The sequence below is a fragment of the Bicyclus anynana genome, chromosome 9, assembly GCF_947172395.1.
Source record: "Bicyclus anynana chromosome 9, ilBicAnyn1.1, whole genome shotgun sequence".
NCBI lineage: Eukaryota > Metazoa > Arthropoda > Insecta > Lepidoptera > Nymphalidae > Bicyclus > Bicyclus anynana.
The window spans coordinates 2,275,770-2,296,066 of NC_069091.1; the positions used below are offsets into that span (position 1 = coordinate 2,275,770).

General features: G+C 35.9%; 1 protein-coding gene across 2 annotated transcripts in view; it reads right to left on the reverse strand.

Annotated features, from left to right (window-relative positions):
• Positions 1 to 20,297, reverse strand: part of LOC112058497 (protein dachsous) — a 390,923-nt gene that overhangs the window by 362,891 nt on the left and 7,735 nt on the right. For both annotated transcript variants that reach the window (XM_024099373.2, XM_052883647.1), the window contains exon 2: positions 14,994 to 16,740. In XM_024099373.2, the coding sequence (XP_023955141.2) occupies positions 14,994 to 16,697 (1,704 nt within the window). In that variant the 5' untranslated portion in view covers positions 16,698 to 16,740. The remainder of the gene's footprint in view (positions 1 to 14,993; positions 16,741 to 20,297) is intronic.

The window sequence follows — 20,297 nt, forward strand, 5'->3', positions numbered from 1 at the left end:
ACTTTATATAATTACTCGCGTCAGTAGAGACACGGGTAACCTTCTCACAGATACAAAAAGAAATAATTTATAATGAGTGCAAGATATTTATGTATTACCGACGTATAACAAATTGCCCACTTTAATAACTTTTTCTTTTAATCTTTTAATAGACATACTTGTTACTTTAAGTGATGTACTGCTAAACTTAGAATAGCAATACAAAGAGAGATTATCTCTATTCTTGTCCGTACTTTATACCTAATTTCTTTCTTTTAATCGTTTAGGAGATATACTTACATATTATAATATGTATCTAAATATATTATATAGATACGGTTACATATAGATATCCCAGTGGATATGAGCTGTGATAGACCAGTGGATACGATCTCTACCTCCAACTTTTCAGTTGTGTGCATTTAATTAATTAATTTTATTAAACATTTAATTTTAAGAACTTAAATATCACGTGTCTCAAACGGTGAAAGAATAACATCGAGAGGAAATTGTGTATGAAGTCTGCCAATCCGCATTGGGCCAGCGAATGGAGTGGACTATTGGCCTAACCCTTCTAATTCTGAGAGGAGACTCGAGCTCAGCAGTGAGCCGAATATAGGTTGATAATGATGATGATGATGACATATAGATACGATTTTTGCTTATCCTTTTACTTTCAATTGTAAATCGCGTGAGAATTTAATTCGGTTTTTTCTCAGTGTCCCATGTTTTATTACAACCATATTTCTTTTTTAAAAATATAAACTCCGGGGGTTAAAAAGTATTCTGATCATTAATTTACTGTATCAAGTATTATACGTTCTCAGTCGCACGAGAGTTTTTTTTAACGAATGTTAAAAAAGCAAATACAACAAATGCATTTCGAAGTATATGTTCACACGACAGCGCTTTTAAAACACAGCGCTTTTTTACGAGCAGTGTTTTCAATTTTGGGCGTTAGAAATAGACCTTTATTTAACTTCATATTTGAACGCTTTTTTAACGTTCGTTAAAAAAACTCTCGTGCGAATGAGGGCTAAGGAACGAGTATCAACGCAAGCCAATTTTTTACCGCCCATTCATGTATCAGTATAGCGAAATGTCGTCTGTCATGAATATTTATACGAACCTATGCGAAACAAAATAAAAGGATTATTTTAAAACAAGACCTCTCTTGAGTCGGTTTTATTCCCTCGATTATTTTGTTAACTTTTTTATCGTACATCATTATTATCAACTTGTTTGAATGGCCTACTTCACGGTCAGACCTCATACTTTATAGGAGAGGAGATTTGTTGCTTAGACCCACAACGCTCTTCTAATGCGGGTTAGCCAGTTTTTACTCTATATTTTATTCTTACTAACAAGTGGACATATCCACTAATTCGGGTCTTTATTAACAACTTATTAAAATTAACATCAAATCAAATACCTCATGTTTCATATTCCGGAAACCCCATTGTTAACAAAAATCACAATGTCAAGTAAGCAATGTCATCTACCTCTATGATATCAACTAGGGTTGTCAATAGGATGATATTTTTTACATCTAAGCTCAGTTTTGATCAGTTAGCATTAAATAAATAGTTAATACGAAATTACTTTACTTAAGAATTACTAACAATAGCTAGTTGGTATCGTATATGTCCACAAACATACGTCAAAGTTAGTGAATTGGCCTACTAGGCCCATAGCTTAACGTGCTCTCCGTAGCACAGTGGTGTGACACCACCAACTACCCAACTCTTGGTTGCTACTGAAATTCCTCTTCCCTAATATAGAAAAGCGGGACCTACCTACCATTCTACTCAAATGTGAATTGGCGGGCAAAAGGGACTCCCACGTCTTCCTTAGACCTTAATACGGCATTATCATAAAATCCGTTCTTAGCGGAAACCTACAACCTATAAACTACCTTCAAGTTAAATTTCATCTTCGTACATTATTAACCTTCTAAGACTGGTGGCCGCCCGTGACTTCGTTCGCCCTTAGACCTCCTTAATCTGGCCCTCTTGCAAAATCCCTTTTTAGCGAACGTTTACTAACTATAAACTACCTCCCTGCCAAATTTAATCTTTAAACGTCAACCGGTTTTCGAGATTTCGTAATGAATAAATTTGCATTTATATATTAAGATTAAGGTCATATACCTACTAAGCTTAGCTACTACTCCCGTTGCTAGTGTAACCACATTACCTAGTTTTTTTTAAACAAATGTATATTTAATTAAAAACTAATTAAAAAATTAAAAATTCTTAGTATTTTGTTAGCGTAAGAGAGCATACTGAAATAGCACAGCCAAACTATTTGCACTGTCCTGAATGCACTAATGCAGTATTGTGAGACCATAAACGTAATAATTACATCGTTCTACCACTGCTTATTAATCATACAGTTCGGTACATAATCTACCCAAGTATTAAGTGTATTTAAAATTTATCTTATTCTTTTTAGGACTCAGATTTGTTTTCTCTGCCACGTGGTAGAGCCGGCTAAATCCGTGGAATGCTAAGATACTGTTGTCCTTTTAACAATGATCTTATCTATGCTAATACTATAAAAGGAAATATTTGTTGTTCGTTGGTTTACACTGAATAGGCTCCGATTTGACAAATTCTTTCACCAATGGAAAGCTACACTATCAGCGAGTTATTTTATCTCCGTATTCCCACGAAACCGCATGGGACCTGCTAGTTAAAATTATACAATACATTCCTCCACATTCAAATTTATTATAGTATCACAATGCTAAAATTTATAGGAGAATCGTAAACCAGTGTTAGACGTTGATTGAAAATAACAAATACAGTTTCATATGTGGCAATATCGTGAAGAAACCAGTTAATTAAATTACTAAAATACGTGTACTATTATTACACGTATTTTAAAATTTATTTTAAAATTATTTAAATAACAAAAATTCAATATACAAATATACGGGTCGAATACAAAACTTCCATTTCTGAAGTCGGAAAAGCACATATTGTACTGCCCTACTGTAAACCGTTAAACCATAATACTGGGTACAGAATATCAGTAAGTTTTTGTAGGAATAAATTAAGAACATTATTCCAAGCATGCTTACCTACGCAGCCATTGAATGCCTTGTATTGTTTCCCTTTTTTTATTAATTTACTTACAAGTCTAGGAGCTTAAAATATTTCCATTCATACTCATACCGGCCGGTGTGTTCTCTCACTTACGGAGCAGATGTTTTTATTTGTTTCACAAAATATTTGCTGCTTTCAGAAATTAAACGCACCGAAATTATTTGACATTTAATGTTTGTCGTCCATTATAAAACCGTGCCAGAGGGTGCAAAATAGCATATTTAACTCTAGTATTTTTTGTCTGTTACCAAGGAGTCTATAAAAGAAAACGAATAAGTATTCTATTATCTATTTATTATTCTTTTTGTAAAAAACTGTGATAGCCCAGTGGAAAAAACAATGATAGCCCAGTGGAAAAACCGTGATAGCCCAGTGGAAAAAACTGTGATAGCCCAGTATAAAAAAAAACCGTGAGAGCCTATTGGATAAGACCTTTGCGTCCGATTCCCGAGGGTATGAGTTCGAATTCGGTTCGGGGCATGCACCTCCAACTTTTCAGTTGTGTGCATTTTTAAAAAATTAAATATCACGTGTCTCAAACGGTGAAGGAAAATCATCGTGAGGAAACATCTCAGAATGAGAGGGGTTAGGCCAATATATATAGTTATAGTCCGCCACGCTGGATGCCGATTGGCAGACTTCACACATGTAGAGAATTGAGAAAATTCTCTGGTAACCAGGTTTCCTCACGATGTTTTTCCTTCACCGTTTGAGACACGTGATATTTGATTTCTTATAATGCACACAACTGAAAAGTTGAGAAGCAGGCCCGCGTCTGGATTCAAACCTAGGCCCTCCGAATCGAAGGCAGAGGTCATATCCAATGAGCTATCACGGCTTCTTTTCCACTGGTAAACAAAATCATTCAAATCTATTTTCACAGCCCAAAACCCTTTTTAGCTAGATTCCTGGATTTTAATCAGGACTCAAACTCAGGACTTTATCAAAACAGATTAACCAATAAGACACCCTCTCTACCTTTTCAATAGGACTAAAGTTAATAAAAAATCTTTTAGTACGACTCACAAAAGGGGTTGTAGCATAATCTTGCTTTTTTTCTACTTAATTTTAATTTTTTTCAATATTAATATTATAGTGTAGTTATAAAAGCAAAATTAAAAGATATGCTTTTTTTTAATAGTGTATATTTTTCTTTATGTCTAAAAGATAACATTTTTAAAAGTATTTTGTTGTGATTTAAACACACTTAATCTCGCTTTTATTAAGATAGAAGATTCGTTGAGTTTTTAATGCCACAGGTTTTTATGATCGAAAACTGTGGTCACAGTTGCAGCGATTTCACACGCGTAGCGGGTAAAATTTTCACTAATATAACATAACTGACAAGTATATTTGAACGCCTTTTATCTCTAGAATCACCATATTTTTATTATTTTTTTTTATCATTCACATTTTCATACTATAACATAAAATTATATTGAAAACTATGCCCTGAGGAATCATTATAAACCTGTATTGGAAATTGAATTTTCCATTGTATACAATTTGTTACGTATAATGCCTACCTTAGTTACAAAACTTATGACTAACACTGTTTGATCCAGACCTAAACCAGAGTGAGACCAATTATAAACCCCGCCTATTACGTTTTAAAAGGATAAAACGATTTAATAAAAAAAAACATTTTTAATTATTATCGCTCGACCGAATAAAGTATATTTTATAATAAACTTTATCTAAATTGCGACCACACACCGGGATTCCTTGACAATTTATAAAATGGTGCCTTTACACGTGTTGCCTACTGTCGTGGTCCGAAAGAATGTGTAAGTCAGCCATTACGAATGCTTCGTGATTATCTGTGGCCATAAAATACTTGTGTTTATTTCAAAGAACTAGACGTACAGGCATTTTTGTTTAATGTAGGCTCCTGCACATTCGATGTTTAAATTTAAAAATCGAACTGTCTAGTAACTTTTGCGCCTCAGTATTTTAATTGGCTTGAAAGGGAACAGAAGAGTACATCGAAGAAAAGAAAGAGATGAACGATTAACCAATTCCACATGGTCTTTTATTAGGTCATAATAAACCAGTGCCTAAAGACGAAAATCTTCTAAATGTTTGGGTTGCCTCAATGACCTCACAAGAAGAACTGTATCTACAGATAGCAAAACTTATAAAAAATAGAATATTGACTATGCCTTATTGATATGACTAATTTTCCCCTTTTCCCTCTAAATAAGGGAATAGTTTTACAAGTATTAATCAATATTGTATTTAATCAATATTGTTAAAAATTAAAAAAAAAGGATAAATAAATAAATAAGAGAAGAAAAATGTGAGTATAGATACGAGTATAATGTATATTTTATTTAAGTCTTATATTTTTGCAGTAAATATTAATTTATATTTTATCGAAGACTTAGTATTTTCTTTGTAAGTGGGTAATTAAAGAGCAGACTCAAAAAGTGCAAATCGAAAGTTAAATGTTTCGAGGTAAACAGCGCAATCGGATTTGCATAATTACCCAATACATTAATAAAAGTATAAACTTTATGTTAAGCTGTCAATGCTACCTAGCAGCCATCTTTGATCCGTGTATACTTGTGCCTATTATCATCTGCCTATCTACTTATGTAGATATAGGAGAGATTTCTGATATAAAAATTCCTGATATACTCAAAATACACACATCACCACCAAGCACAAAATTAAGCGTATAGCCTGTGTTATGCGTACTATGGTAGCGGATTTTGTCACACTAATATTATAAAGGCGAAAGTTTGTATGTGTGAGAGTGTGTGTAATTGTGTGTGTTTATTCCCCTTTTGCGCTTCGGCTACTGAAGCGATTTGACTGAAATTTGGAATAGAAAATAGATTTAACTCTGGATTAACACATAGGCTACTTTTATCCTGGAAAAATCCATGGTTTCCGCGGGATTTGTAAAAAAAGAATTCCACGCGAACGAACACCTATGTTCATCGCACAAATAATATAGGAATCGATCGAACTGCCATAGATGCAGAAAGCAGGGTCACTACCCACGTGGCTGTCAATCTTCTGTTCTTTGGTATTGATTAATCCGATTTGAACTCATGTCTCTTCGTCTATTGCTGCTAGAGCCGAATTATAAATGAATATACTAGCGAATACACGCGACTTCGTCTGCCCGGAATTCCTTTTTTCACAAATCCCGCAGAAACTATGAATTTTCCGGAATAAATAGTAGCTTATGTGTTAATCCAGGCTATAATATATCTCAATACCAAATTTCAGCTAATTCGGTTCAGTAATCGAGGCGTAACAAACATTCTTATCATCAAAATCATCAGTTTTCGCAAATCTCGGGAAATCATTGGTTTTTTTTTTCGGAATAAACAGTAGCCTATGTGTTAATCCAGAGTAAAATCTATTTCCATTCCAAATTTCAGCCAAATCGTTTCAGTAGTAGCGGCGTTAAAGAGTAACAAACATACATACAAACTTTCGCGTTTATATTATTAGTAAGACTATTCGCGGGCTAATAAGTTATTTAGGTCGTTCTAGGTATTGTATCTACATACGCTAGTATAGGCCGAGTCACGGAACGTCTTTAAGCCAGGCAGTAATGAATGATACGTGATTGGCCCTCAATAAATAGTGCGTGGATGGGTTAAATAGTCGTAAACACCAAACGACACGCTCCCTTATGGTTACCAGTCACGCGACGGGTAATGATGGGGCTTAGGATTTATGTGGAAACTGGACGTGGGCTTGACTCGTTGGAAATCGATTAAAAAAACATTTTTTTTTCACTGGCATACATATGTATTTGTTTCTACATATGTTGGTATTTAGGCGACCTAAGACTTATATATTTTCATTTTTGCAAACTTTTAGTGAATTTTCGCTATTATTAGTCAATCTATTCCGGAAAGTCCGTTTTGCTTTTATGTCATAGTGGTTAGTCTATGTGGTTCGAATCCTGGGTGGGGTCATGGAAATCCCTTATAAGCTTTACTTTTTTCCAAGTAATGTTCAGTAAAAACTCAGCTGTTCGGAAGTTGGTAGTACACCCGTTAAGCGTTAAGCTGTTCGTCCCGGCAATCATAAGCATCTGATAGCTAATTTAACCCTAACCCGGACCCTAACCTAACCCGGATTGGCGCAGCGTGGTAGGTCTAAGCACTATATCCCCTCTCCTGGAGCGAGGCTAAGCCCTGTAGTGGACCGTAAAATAAGTTGATAATGAAATAAATAAATAAATATACTTAAACAATACACAACACTATTTAGCCCCAAAGTAAGCATACAGATTAGCTTGTGTTATGGGTGCTAAAGATAGTTGATATTATAATATTCATATACATTTATATACTACATATAAATACTTATATAATGTATAAATACACACAGACACTGGAAAACACCCATGCTCATCACACAAATATTTTCCAGTTGTGGGAATCGAACCCACGGCCGTGGAAGCAGAAAGCAGGGTCACTACCCACTGCGCCACGCGGCCGTCACACAAAACACAAACGTCAAATGAAGCACAACATTTTGAAAAAACACATGTTTAAAATATTCATCGCGAATCACTCCATCTTAAACACCATGAACTTCTTTTCAGTAGCTTTCAGGTTTATTGCAATTTGCAAACAGACATACACAGCGAAGGACTTGTTTGTATATGTATAGATAAATTAACAATAAAGAATTCCTTCAGTTGTCTAGTTTAATAGTTTTATTTTTACGCAGTCTCGCTTTTTTTATTTCATTAACTTGTCGAATTACCATCAACTAGACGGGTCCATAAAGTTAATTCAAAGATAATTCCTATAAAACTGTCGCATTAAAAATGTTAAAAGACACGCGTTTATACAAAAGTTAACTCTTAAAATCACATTAACAACATACAGAATGCTAATGGGACATATTACACCTACGTCGTAAATCACACAAGGATTACAATACAGCGAGATAAGATACGATCATTGGAGATAGTGTTACGTACAGTTCGAGCTTCCAAAACTTTTTCAAGAATATTAGACATGTCTTTTAAACATGACCAATATTCCCATGTGATGCTAGTGATGACCTATGGTTCCGAGACTTGGTCGCTAACTATGGGCCTCATAAGAAGGCTCAGAGTCACACAACGGGCGATGGAACAAGCTATGTCAGTATCTCTGCGTGATCGAATCAGTAATGAGAAGATGCGCAGAAGAACCAAAGTCACTGACATAGCTCAACGAGTTGCGAAGCTGAAGTGACTATAGTCGGGGCAGATAATAATTCGAAGAGCCGATTTACGTTGGGGTCCTAAAGTGCTGGAAAGACGACCCCGCACTAGTAAACGCAGTGGAGCAGACCCCCCACCAGGTGGACTGACGACATCAAGCGAGTCGCAGGGCTTCGCTGGATATAGGTGGTCCACCAATACTGTGTTTTCTAGTGTGGGGTCGCCATTCCAGCATCTTGGGACCCCAACGACCATCAGCTCTTCAAACTATGTGCCCCGCCTATTGCCACTTTACCTTCGCGACTCGTTAAGCTGTGTCGGTGACTTTGGTTCTCTTACGGATCTCCTATCTGATTCGATCACACAGAGATACTCCGACCATAGTTCGTTCCATCGCCCGCTGTGTGACTCTGAGCCTTCTTATAAAGCTCCATTACCGTTGGGCTAATTGAGGCTTCAGCTTTGAAGGCTTAATGTATTTTGCTCAATACTTGTATATTGACACACAATATACACTTATTGAGTAAATACAGCGATATCAGATACGATCATTGGAGATTGTGTTTCGGTGGAGTACGAAATCTTAATACTTCTACTATTAACAGTCACCCCGCGCTTTTACCCGTATAGTTCTCGTTCCCGTAGAAGCATGGGGATGAAATTTACTTTTTTTTAATGTGAAAATGTAAATTTCTAATGGTGAAAGAATTTTCAAAATCGGTCAGTAAGTTTTTGAGTTAAATCGTAACAAAGAAACGAAAAAAAACATCTCTTCCCTTTTAATACAAATACAAAATGCTAATGGGGCATATTACACCTACGTCGTAAATCACATAAGGATTACAATACAGCGATAAGATACGATCATTGGAGATAGTGTTACGGTACAGTACGAGCTCCTAATACTTTGCATGCTTAATGGATCCTGCTCAATAAGTGTACATTAATATTAGAGTCCATAGTGTGGGTTTTTAGAGACCTTTCTGGCACCATTGATCATGCTTTTTCTAGTCCAGGTATTACGATGTTCAGTCTGATGGCAGACGATCACGTATACGTACTAAACATAGGAATCTTATACGCACATGTGTGAAGACGCCTTTGACTATACCACCGGTTGAGATATACAGAGAAGAGACGAAACTTCGCAGTTAATAAAACTACGTCTAAGCTTATCAATCTAAATGTAACCTATGATGTGTTAGTAAGTAACGAAACGGTACTAATAAGTAATGGGTCTTTTATCAAGTCACTGTGAATTTCAAAACGATTACCTACCATAGAGCAAAAGTAATACAGCTTAGTAAGCATACCGTTAGTAAAATATTGACAGTGTCAAGATGACAAATGTCATCTCACTAAATTAACATTTCGAAAATTCGCTTTAACTCAAATTAAAATGTTAACCCTATTTCAATGTGGAACCTAGCGCAGAACTAGATTAGATATCCTTAAAGATATTGTAAATGCGAAAACTTAATACATATACATATACAAATATTGCAAACTTAGGGAAACATTGACATTCAGACCCTTGTACGTTTCTCAAATCCTGATGATTAATCGCGAATGCCCCACAATGTTCAAACGGGAAGTCAATTATTTGGACAATAAAAAGTACGAGTAGATTCCAAACTGTACGCTAGCTAAACTGTGGACTCGGATACAGTGTCTCAAGTCTCAACAAGCATTATCCCTATAAGAGCCCCTTCTCCCTAGAAGTCTGGCCCTTAGATTGTGCGCCCAATAGGGCAACCATGCCCGCCTCTTAATAGTATTGCTCATGTAAATGTGGTTGAATGGCCTCCCTTCATACAGTTGTGCGTTTTGCGCGATTTATTGCTTATGTATACTCTTTGCGTATCAAGATTAGCGTTCTAGAGCAGAGTAGTTCTGTTTTATACTAGTAGTCGCCCGCGAGTTTTTCTGACTACAATTTGTAATTATTGAGCCAGTGTGGTGAAATATTAGCCTAACCGCTCTCATACTGAGAGGAGACTCGTGCGCAACAGTGAGCCGACTATGGGTAGATAAACATGATGATGAATCTTAAAAATAATTTTTTTCTAAGTCCACACAGGACAATCGATGATCATGCTGACAGTACAGTTGTACATTTTTTGTTATTTAAAGCCTATATAATCGCAAGTAGGTATTTTCAGACAGTCTTTTTAATATGACCGATTTTCCCTTTTGCACCCAGCGATGTGTTTATATGCGTCTAGATGTAGCATCTTATCTTCTAAATATTTTTTGTTGGAAAAATACGTTATTGGGATGGTTATTATACAGGTTTTCATGTATGTATGTATGTATGTATGTATGTATGTATGTATGTATGTATGTATATATGTATTTCTTTGTATATATGTATGATGTAGTTAAGTATAGTCTGTTTGTATTATTATTATGTATTATTGCATATTATTTATGTATTTAAATTACTTAACTTTTCTTATTTTTTGTGTGCGTATACCCGAATAGGTGCTTACGTTTTTTTTTTCTCTTCCACAGTGGTTGTCTGGAAGAGATCGCTCTTTAGCGATAAGACCGCCATTTGTACATTAGTTTCTAAGTGTTATTATAAGTTATTGATTATTTTTGTTTTTAATGTACAATAAAGTATATTTCTTCTTCTTCTTCTTCTTCTTCTTATTAGTTAATTAAAATTCGAAAAAAAAACATATCGGTTTTTTTTTCTACTTTAATGGCCAGATTATCGACATTCAAGTTAGCTAGTTATTGTAGCTAAATTCATGATTGGAATTGGGAATTTTATACAAAAAATACTTGTAAATATTATGCATCTATCTACTCTGTAGAATATTATAACGGAAATGCGGAAAATTAAATTATATTACAAGCACGCAGCTTTGAGAGAGCATCTACTTAATTTGAATTCCATATGTTTTATTCAAATAGGATTTTACAAGCTCTTTTGATTCGTCAACAGCCTGTCTGTCAGTTGTGAATCTACCACCGGTTCACAAATACCTATTCTACATATCCACTTCCTCAGATTATTAGATTATACTGGAAATGATAAATAGCAAGAAACACAGTTGCTAGCCTAAAGCTGTGTCTACACAGAACTGAAACGACTAAAGTTTTGTTTAAATAATAAGGCCAAAGGCCGGCAAAGACGTACCGCCAAGCGATTTAGCGTTTCGGTACGATGTCGTGTAGAAACCGAAAGGAATGTGGATTTTCATCCTCCTCCTAACAAGTTAGCCCACTTCCATCTAAGACTGCATCATCACTTACCATCAGGTGAGATTGTAGTCAAGGGCTAACTTATCAAGAATAAAAAGAAGTAGGATTTTATTCTTTTAATTTATTTTACTAGTTGGAATGTGATGAGGTCTTAAGTGCATGGTAAAGAACTCAGAAAAAATTATAGAGCATTAATGACACAGAAACAACGCAGTACAACAAAAACAGAACAAGAAAATAATAGTTTATTATTATAGTCTAAATAAAACAGAAGATCCCGAAATAAATTTCTTAATTGAGTGTGAAAATAATCTGCAGATGATATTTAGATCATCATTATCATCATCATCATTATCAAGCCATATTCGGCTCACTGCTGAGCTCGAGTCTCCTCTCAGAATGAGAGAGGTTAGGAAACCACGCTGGCCCAATGCGGATTGGCAGACTTCACACACGCATACAATTATGAAAATTCTCCTAGTATGCACGATGTTTTTCCTTCACCGTTTTGAGACACATGATATTAAATTTCTTAAATATCCTAGATATTTAGATAAGTACATTATAATTTTTAACTAAATTATTTTAATTACATTGTGTGTTTCCGATAAAAAAATATACTCCCAAAGCTGGGCAAAATAAGGTTGAGAACCTATGATACAGTATCAAGAATACGCATATCTCATAAAAACGTCAGGCCAACGTTCACGGCGCTCCGAGCGAACTACACTCACCTCGCAACCATTCACTGTTTAATTTTCAATTTAGATCGCAATTTGCGATGGGGACGCTGCGCGCCCAAACTTGGGCTCCTTGCGATAGATTTATATCCACTTATGACTATGTGCCTCATGCGGAATACGTTAAAACGTATTAAAATATCGCTACACACTCGTCCAACTTCTAAGTACAACTTATCGTTTAAGTTATTATTACTTCTCTATTTTCAACCGACGAAAATACGGAGGAGGTTTTCAATTCAACAAACCACGTGTATTTTTTTATAAAATTAAATGTAGGAATCTTCAGTATCTGAAGCACATCATATGTATAATGTAACACAACGGAAAACAACGTAGGAATCGATATCTGTGGCATATCATGCGTTATTAGATAGATATTATGCGTTATCTTTATTACAGAAGAAAAGATCCTAGAAAACTGAAGACGTGATGAATTGATGATGGACCGTTACGGAAATAGCACAAATCATACTTTGGCGCTGTTTAAGTACTGATTTCTTAAAGAAGTTTACCTTATTTAGTTTGTCTCATGTTTACGTAGCAGATTCTACGTCTTTGAATGTAATATTTAATTTAATAATAGGTATACAGACAGAACAACTCAATCTTAATTGGAAAGTCTTACATTATCTATTATATTGGCCTCACCTCGCAGAATAATAATCCTACACATTTCAACAAGTGTTAAATTTCATGCATGCTTGGTCAAAAAACCATTAACGGACCTCGAATTTGAGCAACTTTAGGACCAATGTTAGTAGTTCTTGACCTCGTGACTGTAGTTATAATCCACGTCTAAATGACCGACGCAAGAAATCGGGAACGGGAAATGGGCCCGTGTGTAGACTCTTAGTGCTATGTAGGACGCACCTCATACGGCATATATTAAAGCGAATTAACTCGCATAAGTTATGATGCCTGCGCCGGATTCTCTTGATAAGGTTTAATGAAAATTGCGACGTTTTTTAACAAATTCGCGGGGGGGCGGGCCACGAGATAAGAGGGATTGATCTGTCTCGATGACTAATTGCCCAATGTCCGCTCCGCCGATGATGCTGCCTTGTTTTATCGTAATTGAACGAACCGGACAATGTGTTTACGGGCCATTTTAAATTTTTAATACACGCGCTCTCTCCGTGAAAATAATCTCAAAGTAATTATAAATAACCAAAAAAATAGCAGAACCTGTTAAGTTTTACGTTCAGAAAGTGTATTTTTTTGTGAAAAAATATCCGTCTATAAATTGGACGATGTGTTTACGGGCTCTCTGAAACTGATAAGGAACCAAAATTTTCCAGCTACAAATTAAAAAAAAATTATTATACTTTGTCGCCAAGAGCCTTATTTATAATTTATAGCTTATTTATAATTTAAAAAAATATATAGATATGAAAAAAATAAAAAGAAGAGGTTTTGGTTATCAAGTTAATAACCTATATAAAATTGCCTACACGCTTTAAATCAATATATCAACGAATAACTAATATCAACGTTAAATGTAACCAATTTGGAATTACGAGTCAACGCAGAACTTTTCACCGAATGTCATACCTTTTTTTTTTTTCTTTACAAGTTAGCCCTTGACTACAATCTCACCTGATGTTAAGTGATGATGCAGTCTAAGATGGAAGCGGGCTAACTTGTTAGGAGGAGGATGAAAATCCACACCCCTTTCGGTTTCTACACGGCATCGTACCGGAACGCTAAATCGCTTGGCGGTACGTCTTTGCCGGTAGGGTGGTACCTACTCAAACTACGATCGTACTGCAGTATTACTAACTTTCATCAATCATCACCATGCAAAACTACTAAACGAGTAATACCAAAACAAGATTATAAGTTGATTGATACACTTACTTACACAGAATATAAGAATTATTCAGATAAAGTCCTCAGTTCCAACAATACAATTACCTTCGACATTTCGTCACTGACATTTTCAGTAAAATACGTCCAATAAAATCAAGAACAGCAAATTACTGGTCACGCCATATGGATACTTTCACTCGAACACTTGTGGCTTTATGGTGATTGACGGGAAATTGGTTTTTAAACAACCGAGATACATATCGAAACCAATTTAAAACATCAAAACTAAAACCCGAATAACTACTATCTTTAAAAATGCCACCATAGACGAAACACATAAAATTATATTTCAAAGTTATCGTGAGATTTGTGCTAGGTTCAATAAATAAACTTGAACCATAAAACTGATCTCGTGAAACAGCAAAGTTTTGTGTATTAAGTTTGTACATTGTTGGAAAAATATAACTTTTCTGTAATACTGACACCCATGACCCAAGACTTACTTAGTTGCATTGAGAGAAATAAAGATTATACTTAAAAGCTTTATATGGAAATTCTAAATATTTAATTCCAGTTTACCGCCGTCCTTTCTGGACTTGATTCGAGTAACGTAAGGTATGTGAATGCAAATCAAATGTATTTTCATCAATGATCTAAATATAAATTTTACTCAAATCAAAAAATACAGCATGCCACAGTTTTACAAGAAATTTGTCCTCACTTGAAACATTTTAATCATACGATAAAAGTATATCATAATTGATCGGCAAGCTTTTTGTCACCTTTTTTGCACACTTTCAAATGAATGAAGGGACATCCGCGCGCTAAAATAGCTGACAACAAATAATACCGTACTTGCAACAATGTAAACGATGAGATTATGAATTATTTAGTATACGTAGCTCACATAGGTCTTTATTAAAGGCATAGGTTCATAAATAAAAGACTCACCTTTAAAATACAGCTGCCGACAGCCTCATTCTCGGAGACGGTCACGTTGTAGAAGGACTGGTCGAAGATCGGCTCGTTATCATTCACATCTAACACTGTCACTAACAACGTTGCGGTGGACGACAGCGGAGGATTGCCTCGGTCACTGGCAACCACCGTCAAACGCGGCATCGGATTCGTTTCACAATCAACGCGGGACCGGGTTGTTACCAGACCAGAACGCTCGTCGATCGAAAACCAGTCAGACTGCGGTGTTGGAAGCAAGGAATACCTGATGTCGGAATTATCTCCTTCATCCACATCGCTAGCTGATACTTGAATCACTGGCGTACCGGGAGCTGCGGCCTCCGGTACACTCGTCTGGTATTCGTTCTCGAGAAAAACTGGTGGGTTATCATTAACATCGGTCACTCGGAGACTTATTATCCGTGAGGCATGCAGAGGCGGTGAACCTTTGTCAGTCGCCACAACATTCAGCGTGTATGAGGACTGCGACTCTCTGTCCAATGGTAACGCTACCACGACCAAATAAATAATGTTATCGTGAGTGCGCAAGTCAAAATGGCCATCACCACCACTCAATGTTACGTTAACATTCGCATACTCTGTTTTAGAGTCTGGGTCGTGTACTGATATTCTAGCCACAAATTCGTCTAGCTGTGCTGACTCGGATATTTTTGGTGTTGCATCGTCACTGAGGAATATTACATCTATTGTTGGCTGGTTATCGTTCACATCAGTAACACGTATCGACACAAATGCGGTTGTCTCCAGAGGTTGTGCGCCTTTATCTCTTGCGACTACAACTAACTCATGCAACTCTTTGGTCTCAAAATCTAAAGCCTTATTTACAGTTATCTCACCCGTCTCGGGATCTATTTTAAACATATTCTCCTTATCGCTTTGCCGCCTATTTATTGAGTACTCTATTAAGCCGTTCTCTCCCGCATCCGAATCTATTGCAAAAACTTTCAGTACAGCAGTACCTACCGTCGCGTTTTCGGGTATCATAGCCGAGTACACACTTTCAGCAAACACCGGTGGGTTATCATTAACATCTAAAATAGTAATATTTACAGTCATCGTCCCTCTCAAAGGCGGCGTACCCCCATCTAACGCTTCTATGACCAATTCATAGTGGTCAGTGGTTTCTCTGTCAAGGAAACCATTAATTTGTAAATCAAGATAAAGCACGCCATCGCGTTCTCTATGAGAAGACAGCCTGAAAGCGTTATCTGTATTTCCCGAAACGATGTTATACCTCTGCGTATTGAATACTCCTAAATCCTGGTCTTTGGCTGGATTCAGCTTTCTTTTAACGTCTCTAGGAGTATTTTCTGAGAATTCTACGTTCATGACCGGGGCGGGGAATATAGGAGAGTTATCATTTTCGTCTGATACACGTACTACAACACGGACGTTGTCGCCACTCGCGGGTATCGCTACTAGAGCGTAATGGTCTCTATTTTCTCTATCTAACGGTACCCTAGTTCTTATTTCTCCGGTGTGAGGGTCTATCTTGAGGTCATCGTTGACAGCGCTGCCTGGTACTGGTACTATAGTGTACGGGGGTGCGGCGTCTGGCAATTCATCGCCGAGGTTGCCGACGAGGGTGCCGGCGCGTGCGTTCTCTTTGACGGCGAACTCGCGGACGTGTACGGCCGCCGCCGCAGCGACGAGCAGGCAGAGGATTGCGCGCAACATGGCGCGGGATTGTTCCTCACCGCACGCACATTGTCACACACACCTGGAATTAAAAAAAAAACAAAGGTTAATTCTAGCTCGTGTTTCTTTTTTTTTACTATATGTTCTAAAAAACCTGGTATTCAGGTTTTTAAAAACATAACCAATATTTATCTACCATCATGTATAATGATGGTGTTGAGACTGCAAACAAAACGAAATCTTGTGCTCATGCTATTTCACGTATGATAAACATAAGAATTCGATTAGGCGAGATTACTAAACCCATATTATTAAACAGTAAATGGTTTTTTTAGAGAACAGCAACCCGAATTATAAACTAAAGACAGGATATCTGTATTAAATAATATAATAATTAAATACAAAGAGAGACTCTTCCGGATGCATTAAACGTCGAACCTAATCGTTGATAAATAGTTTATACTATCAAACCTAGACCACAATGTTGGTTTCCATAAGACATAACTGCAGTCAAACGCAAAAAAATATATTCAGGTTTTTAATTCATTGACAATAAATGTGATTTTGTCTATGCAATCTACGGAAGAGCTCTATAAATCATCATCTTTGAAGCTATAGAAATATTACCAAATGTATCAGAGTTTTTCTAACTATAACTGGAGCGCAATTATAATTTGTGTGAAGAATGCAATTGAGTGAAAGGCGAAGGCGGACTAATTACTCGAAAATTTGACTTTCTCTTCAAATTAATCTCTATATCAATGCGCTGTCCGAGTCGTGCTATTGATGCGCATTGTGTGCGTGCTGCGCTGTCGGCTTCATAAATATAAATGGCAATCGTTAGAAAACTATACAATGATAGATATCTTTATTTGGAAGCTACTTCGTTAGTCCAACGGTTAGTCAATGCGGCTAGCTGACGCCGCGCTGTTTTACCCGCGTGGTTCCTGTTCCCGTAGGAATACAGGAATAATATATAACCTATAGGCTTCCTCGATAAAAGTGGTATCTAACACTGAAAATATTTTTCAAATTGGACCAGTAATTCCTGAGATTAGCGCGTTCAATCTAACAAACAAACTCTTCAGCTTTATAATATTACTATAGATTTAAAAATCTAAAAGTTCTTTTAGTTCAAGTAGGCTTAGTTTACAAACACTTTTAAAAGTCAAGTTTGTAAACTATAGGTTTGGAAGTCAGAATTTACTGACATAACCGCAAAAGTTGTAGGTTTGTTTCTAGGCTAGAAAATATTGTATTGATCTCTTTCAAAAGTTCTTAGTAGTCTAGTAAGCTTAGTTAACTAAATACTATAATACTTTACATTATGGTTGTCTGTTAGTAATATTGTTGGTTTGTGTCAACCTGATCTAAAGGCAATTTTACTGATAAAAGCGAGCACAGCACACGTTTGATTCCTAGGTTACCACAGTGCAATCTACTTTAAACATATCTTTATTTATTTCACCTGTAAACATAAAATTGATATACAAAATATTATATACAACTAGTAAATAACTATTTATCTCTCTACAAATCTGCTGTTATTGCATCTTATTCAGTGAAACTGAAAAACTGCCTTGATAAACGTAATTCACTCAATTTTATCATCTTAAACTCAATTAATTTAATTATGTTTGATTTTTAATTGAGTCTTTTATTAAAGCTTGTTTCTAAACTAATATCTATATTTACTAAAAAAAATAGACCATCAACAAGTTTGAACACAACTGTGAGTTTGAATTTATAACTCATAATAAACAAGACACATGCGACGTAACACGTAATATTTTATCACAATTTAACTACAAACTAAATCTTATGCTAATTGTAATAAAGAACACATCAAAACACGTCGGTGCAGTGTTTTCAGTGTTGCCCTCAATAAAATGGAGAATTTATTGCAGTGAACAACGTGTACCGGCTTACACGGAAACTTTAACTTGAGAGCAGGGCCGGACCGTCCATACGGCGAACGGAGCGGTCGCTCCAGGCGCCAAATCCTAGGGGGCGCCGAAATGGTAAAGAGGCTACGAACTTTTCAAACGTCCCTAGTATATAATGTTAGGAGCAAACAGGAAAGGCGCCATAATTGGATCTCGCTCCATTCTAAAATTTACCTCGGTCCGGCGCTGCTTGAGAGAACAGATAAGCTCAGTAAACTACTTTCTTATTAACACCAAACTTCATACTATTGAAGTTAAAGAATACTCGTGCGTTGTAATAGCACTATATAACAGCAAACTAAACAGAAAATAATAATAAGGTAGTTGATTCATATCTTTAATATTAATTTCGCATGGTATATGGAATAAGGGTTCGAAATGTATCGTACTTAATTAATAAAATTTAAGGATTTTCTTATAAAACTTATTTTTAAAATATGTATTTTTTCAAAATTTCCAAAAGTCAAAAACGCTGTCGTCCATTTTGTGACGTCACAATGTTACTTGATGTACTAAACGTCAAATTAATTCTTCAATCTTTGTATTAATTCGGTAGAATTCTTAAATTTCTATTTCCGCTTATATTACACTAAATAACACCGTCTCCAAACAAAAGGTCGTGGTATACCTTGAAATAAATAAAAAAATATCAAGCTAATGATGGCTCAGTTTACTACAAGACTTCACAATGTATATTTGAACAAAAAGAGATACTTGAGTGTCCGTTTTCAGTAATTTGCAGTGTCCGATGAAGCAACAAATTCGGCCTATCGCAAATTATAATCGGCACTGGATTGTGAGTTTGAAAAACAATCCCGGCCTTCGGCGTATGCTTACTATAATTCATTGGAGCGCACAAGGCTTAAGCTTAGGGTTGCCAACTTATTTTCAGCGACATGTAGTATTTTTCAAAATAATCTCTTAAAACTAAAGTACAATAATGGGTTAGTTACATCAATGAATTCCTGTCCCCTAGAATCCCGTCAAACCAAATCAAAATACATTTATTTCAAGTACGTTTTATTTGGCACTTCTGGAGCGTCAATTTTGACTTTTTGTAAAAACTCTACCACCTTGCTTGTGATTACTTGGACACTCAAAAGCCCCAAAAATGGAGGGGATGAAATTTTTTCATAAAATTTTAATAGTGTTTTGTCCTACTTCCTACTAACATTATAAACGCGAAAGTTTGTATGAATGTTTGGATGTTTGTATGAATGTTTGAATCCATGGTTTGCGAAAACTGATGTCTTTAATGATATGAATATTTGTTACTCTTTCACGCCTCGACTATTTTACCGAATTAGCTGAAATTTGGTATTGAGATATATTATAGCATAAATTAACACATAGGCTACTTTTTAACTTGGAAAAATCCATGGCTCCCAAGGGATTTGTGAAAAACTAAATTCTTCGCGGACGAAGTCGCGGGCGTCCGCTAGTATTTCATAATTTAACAATAAATTTAAAAAAATAATAATAAATATTAAAGGATATAAAATTTTAATATTTACATGAACAGAGAACGTCTTTTATTGAAATCGGTTAAAATCTTTAGGGCCGATTGAAATGCCGCTTCGTCGCCGGACGGAGGCGCGCGCGGGATTTTTGACACTAATTCGTTTAGAAGCGGCTTTTGGCGCTTTCCGGTACCCGGTTCCTGTCTAACCCAATTTACTATAATTTGACCTAC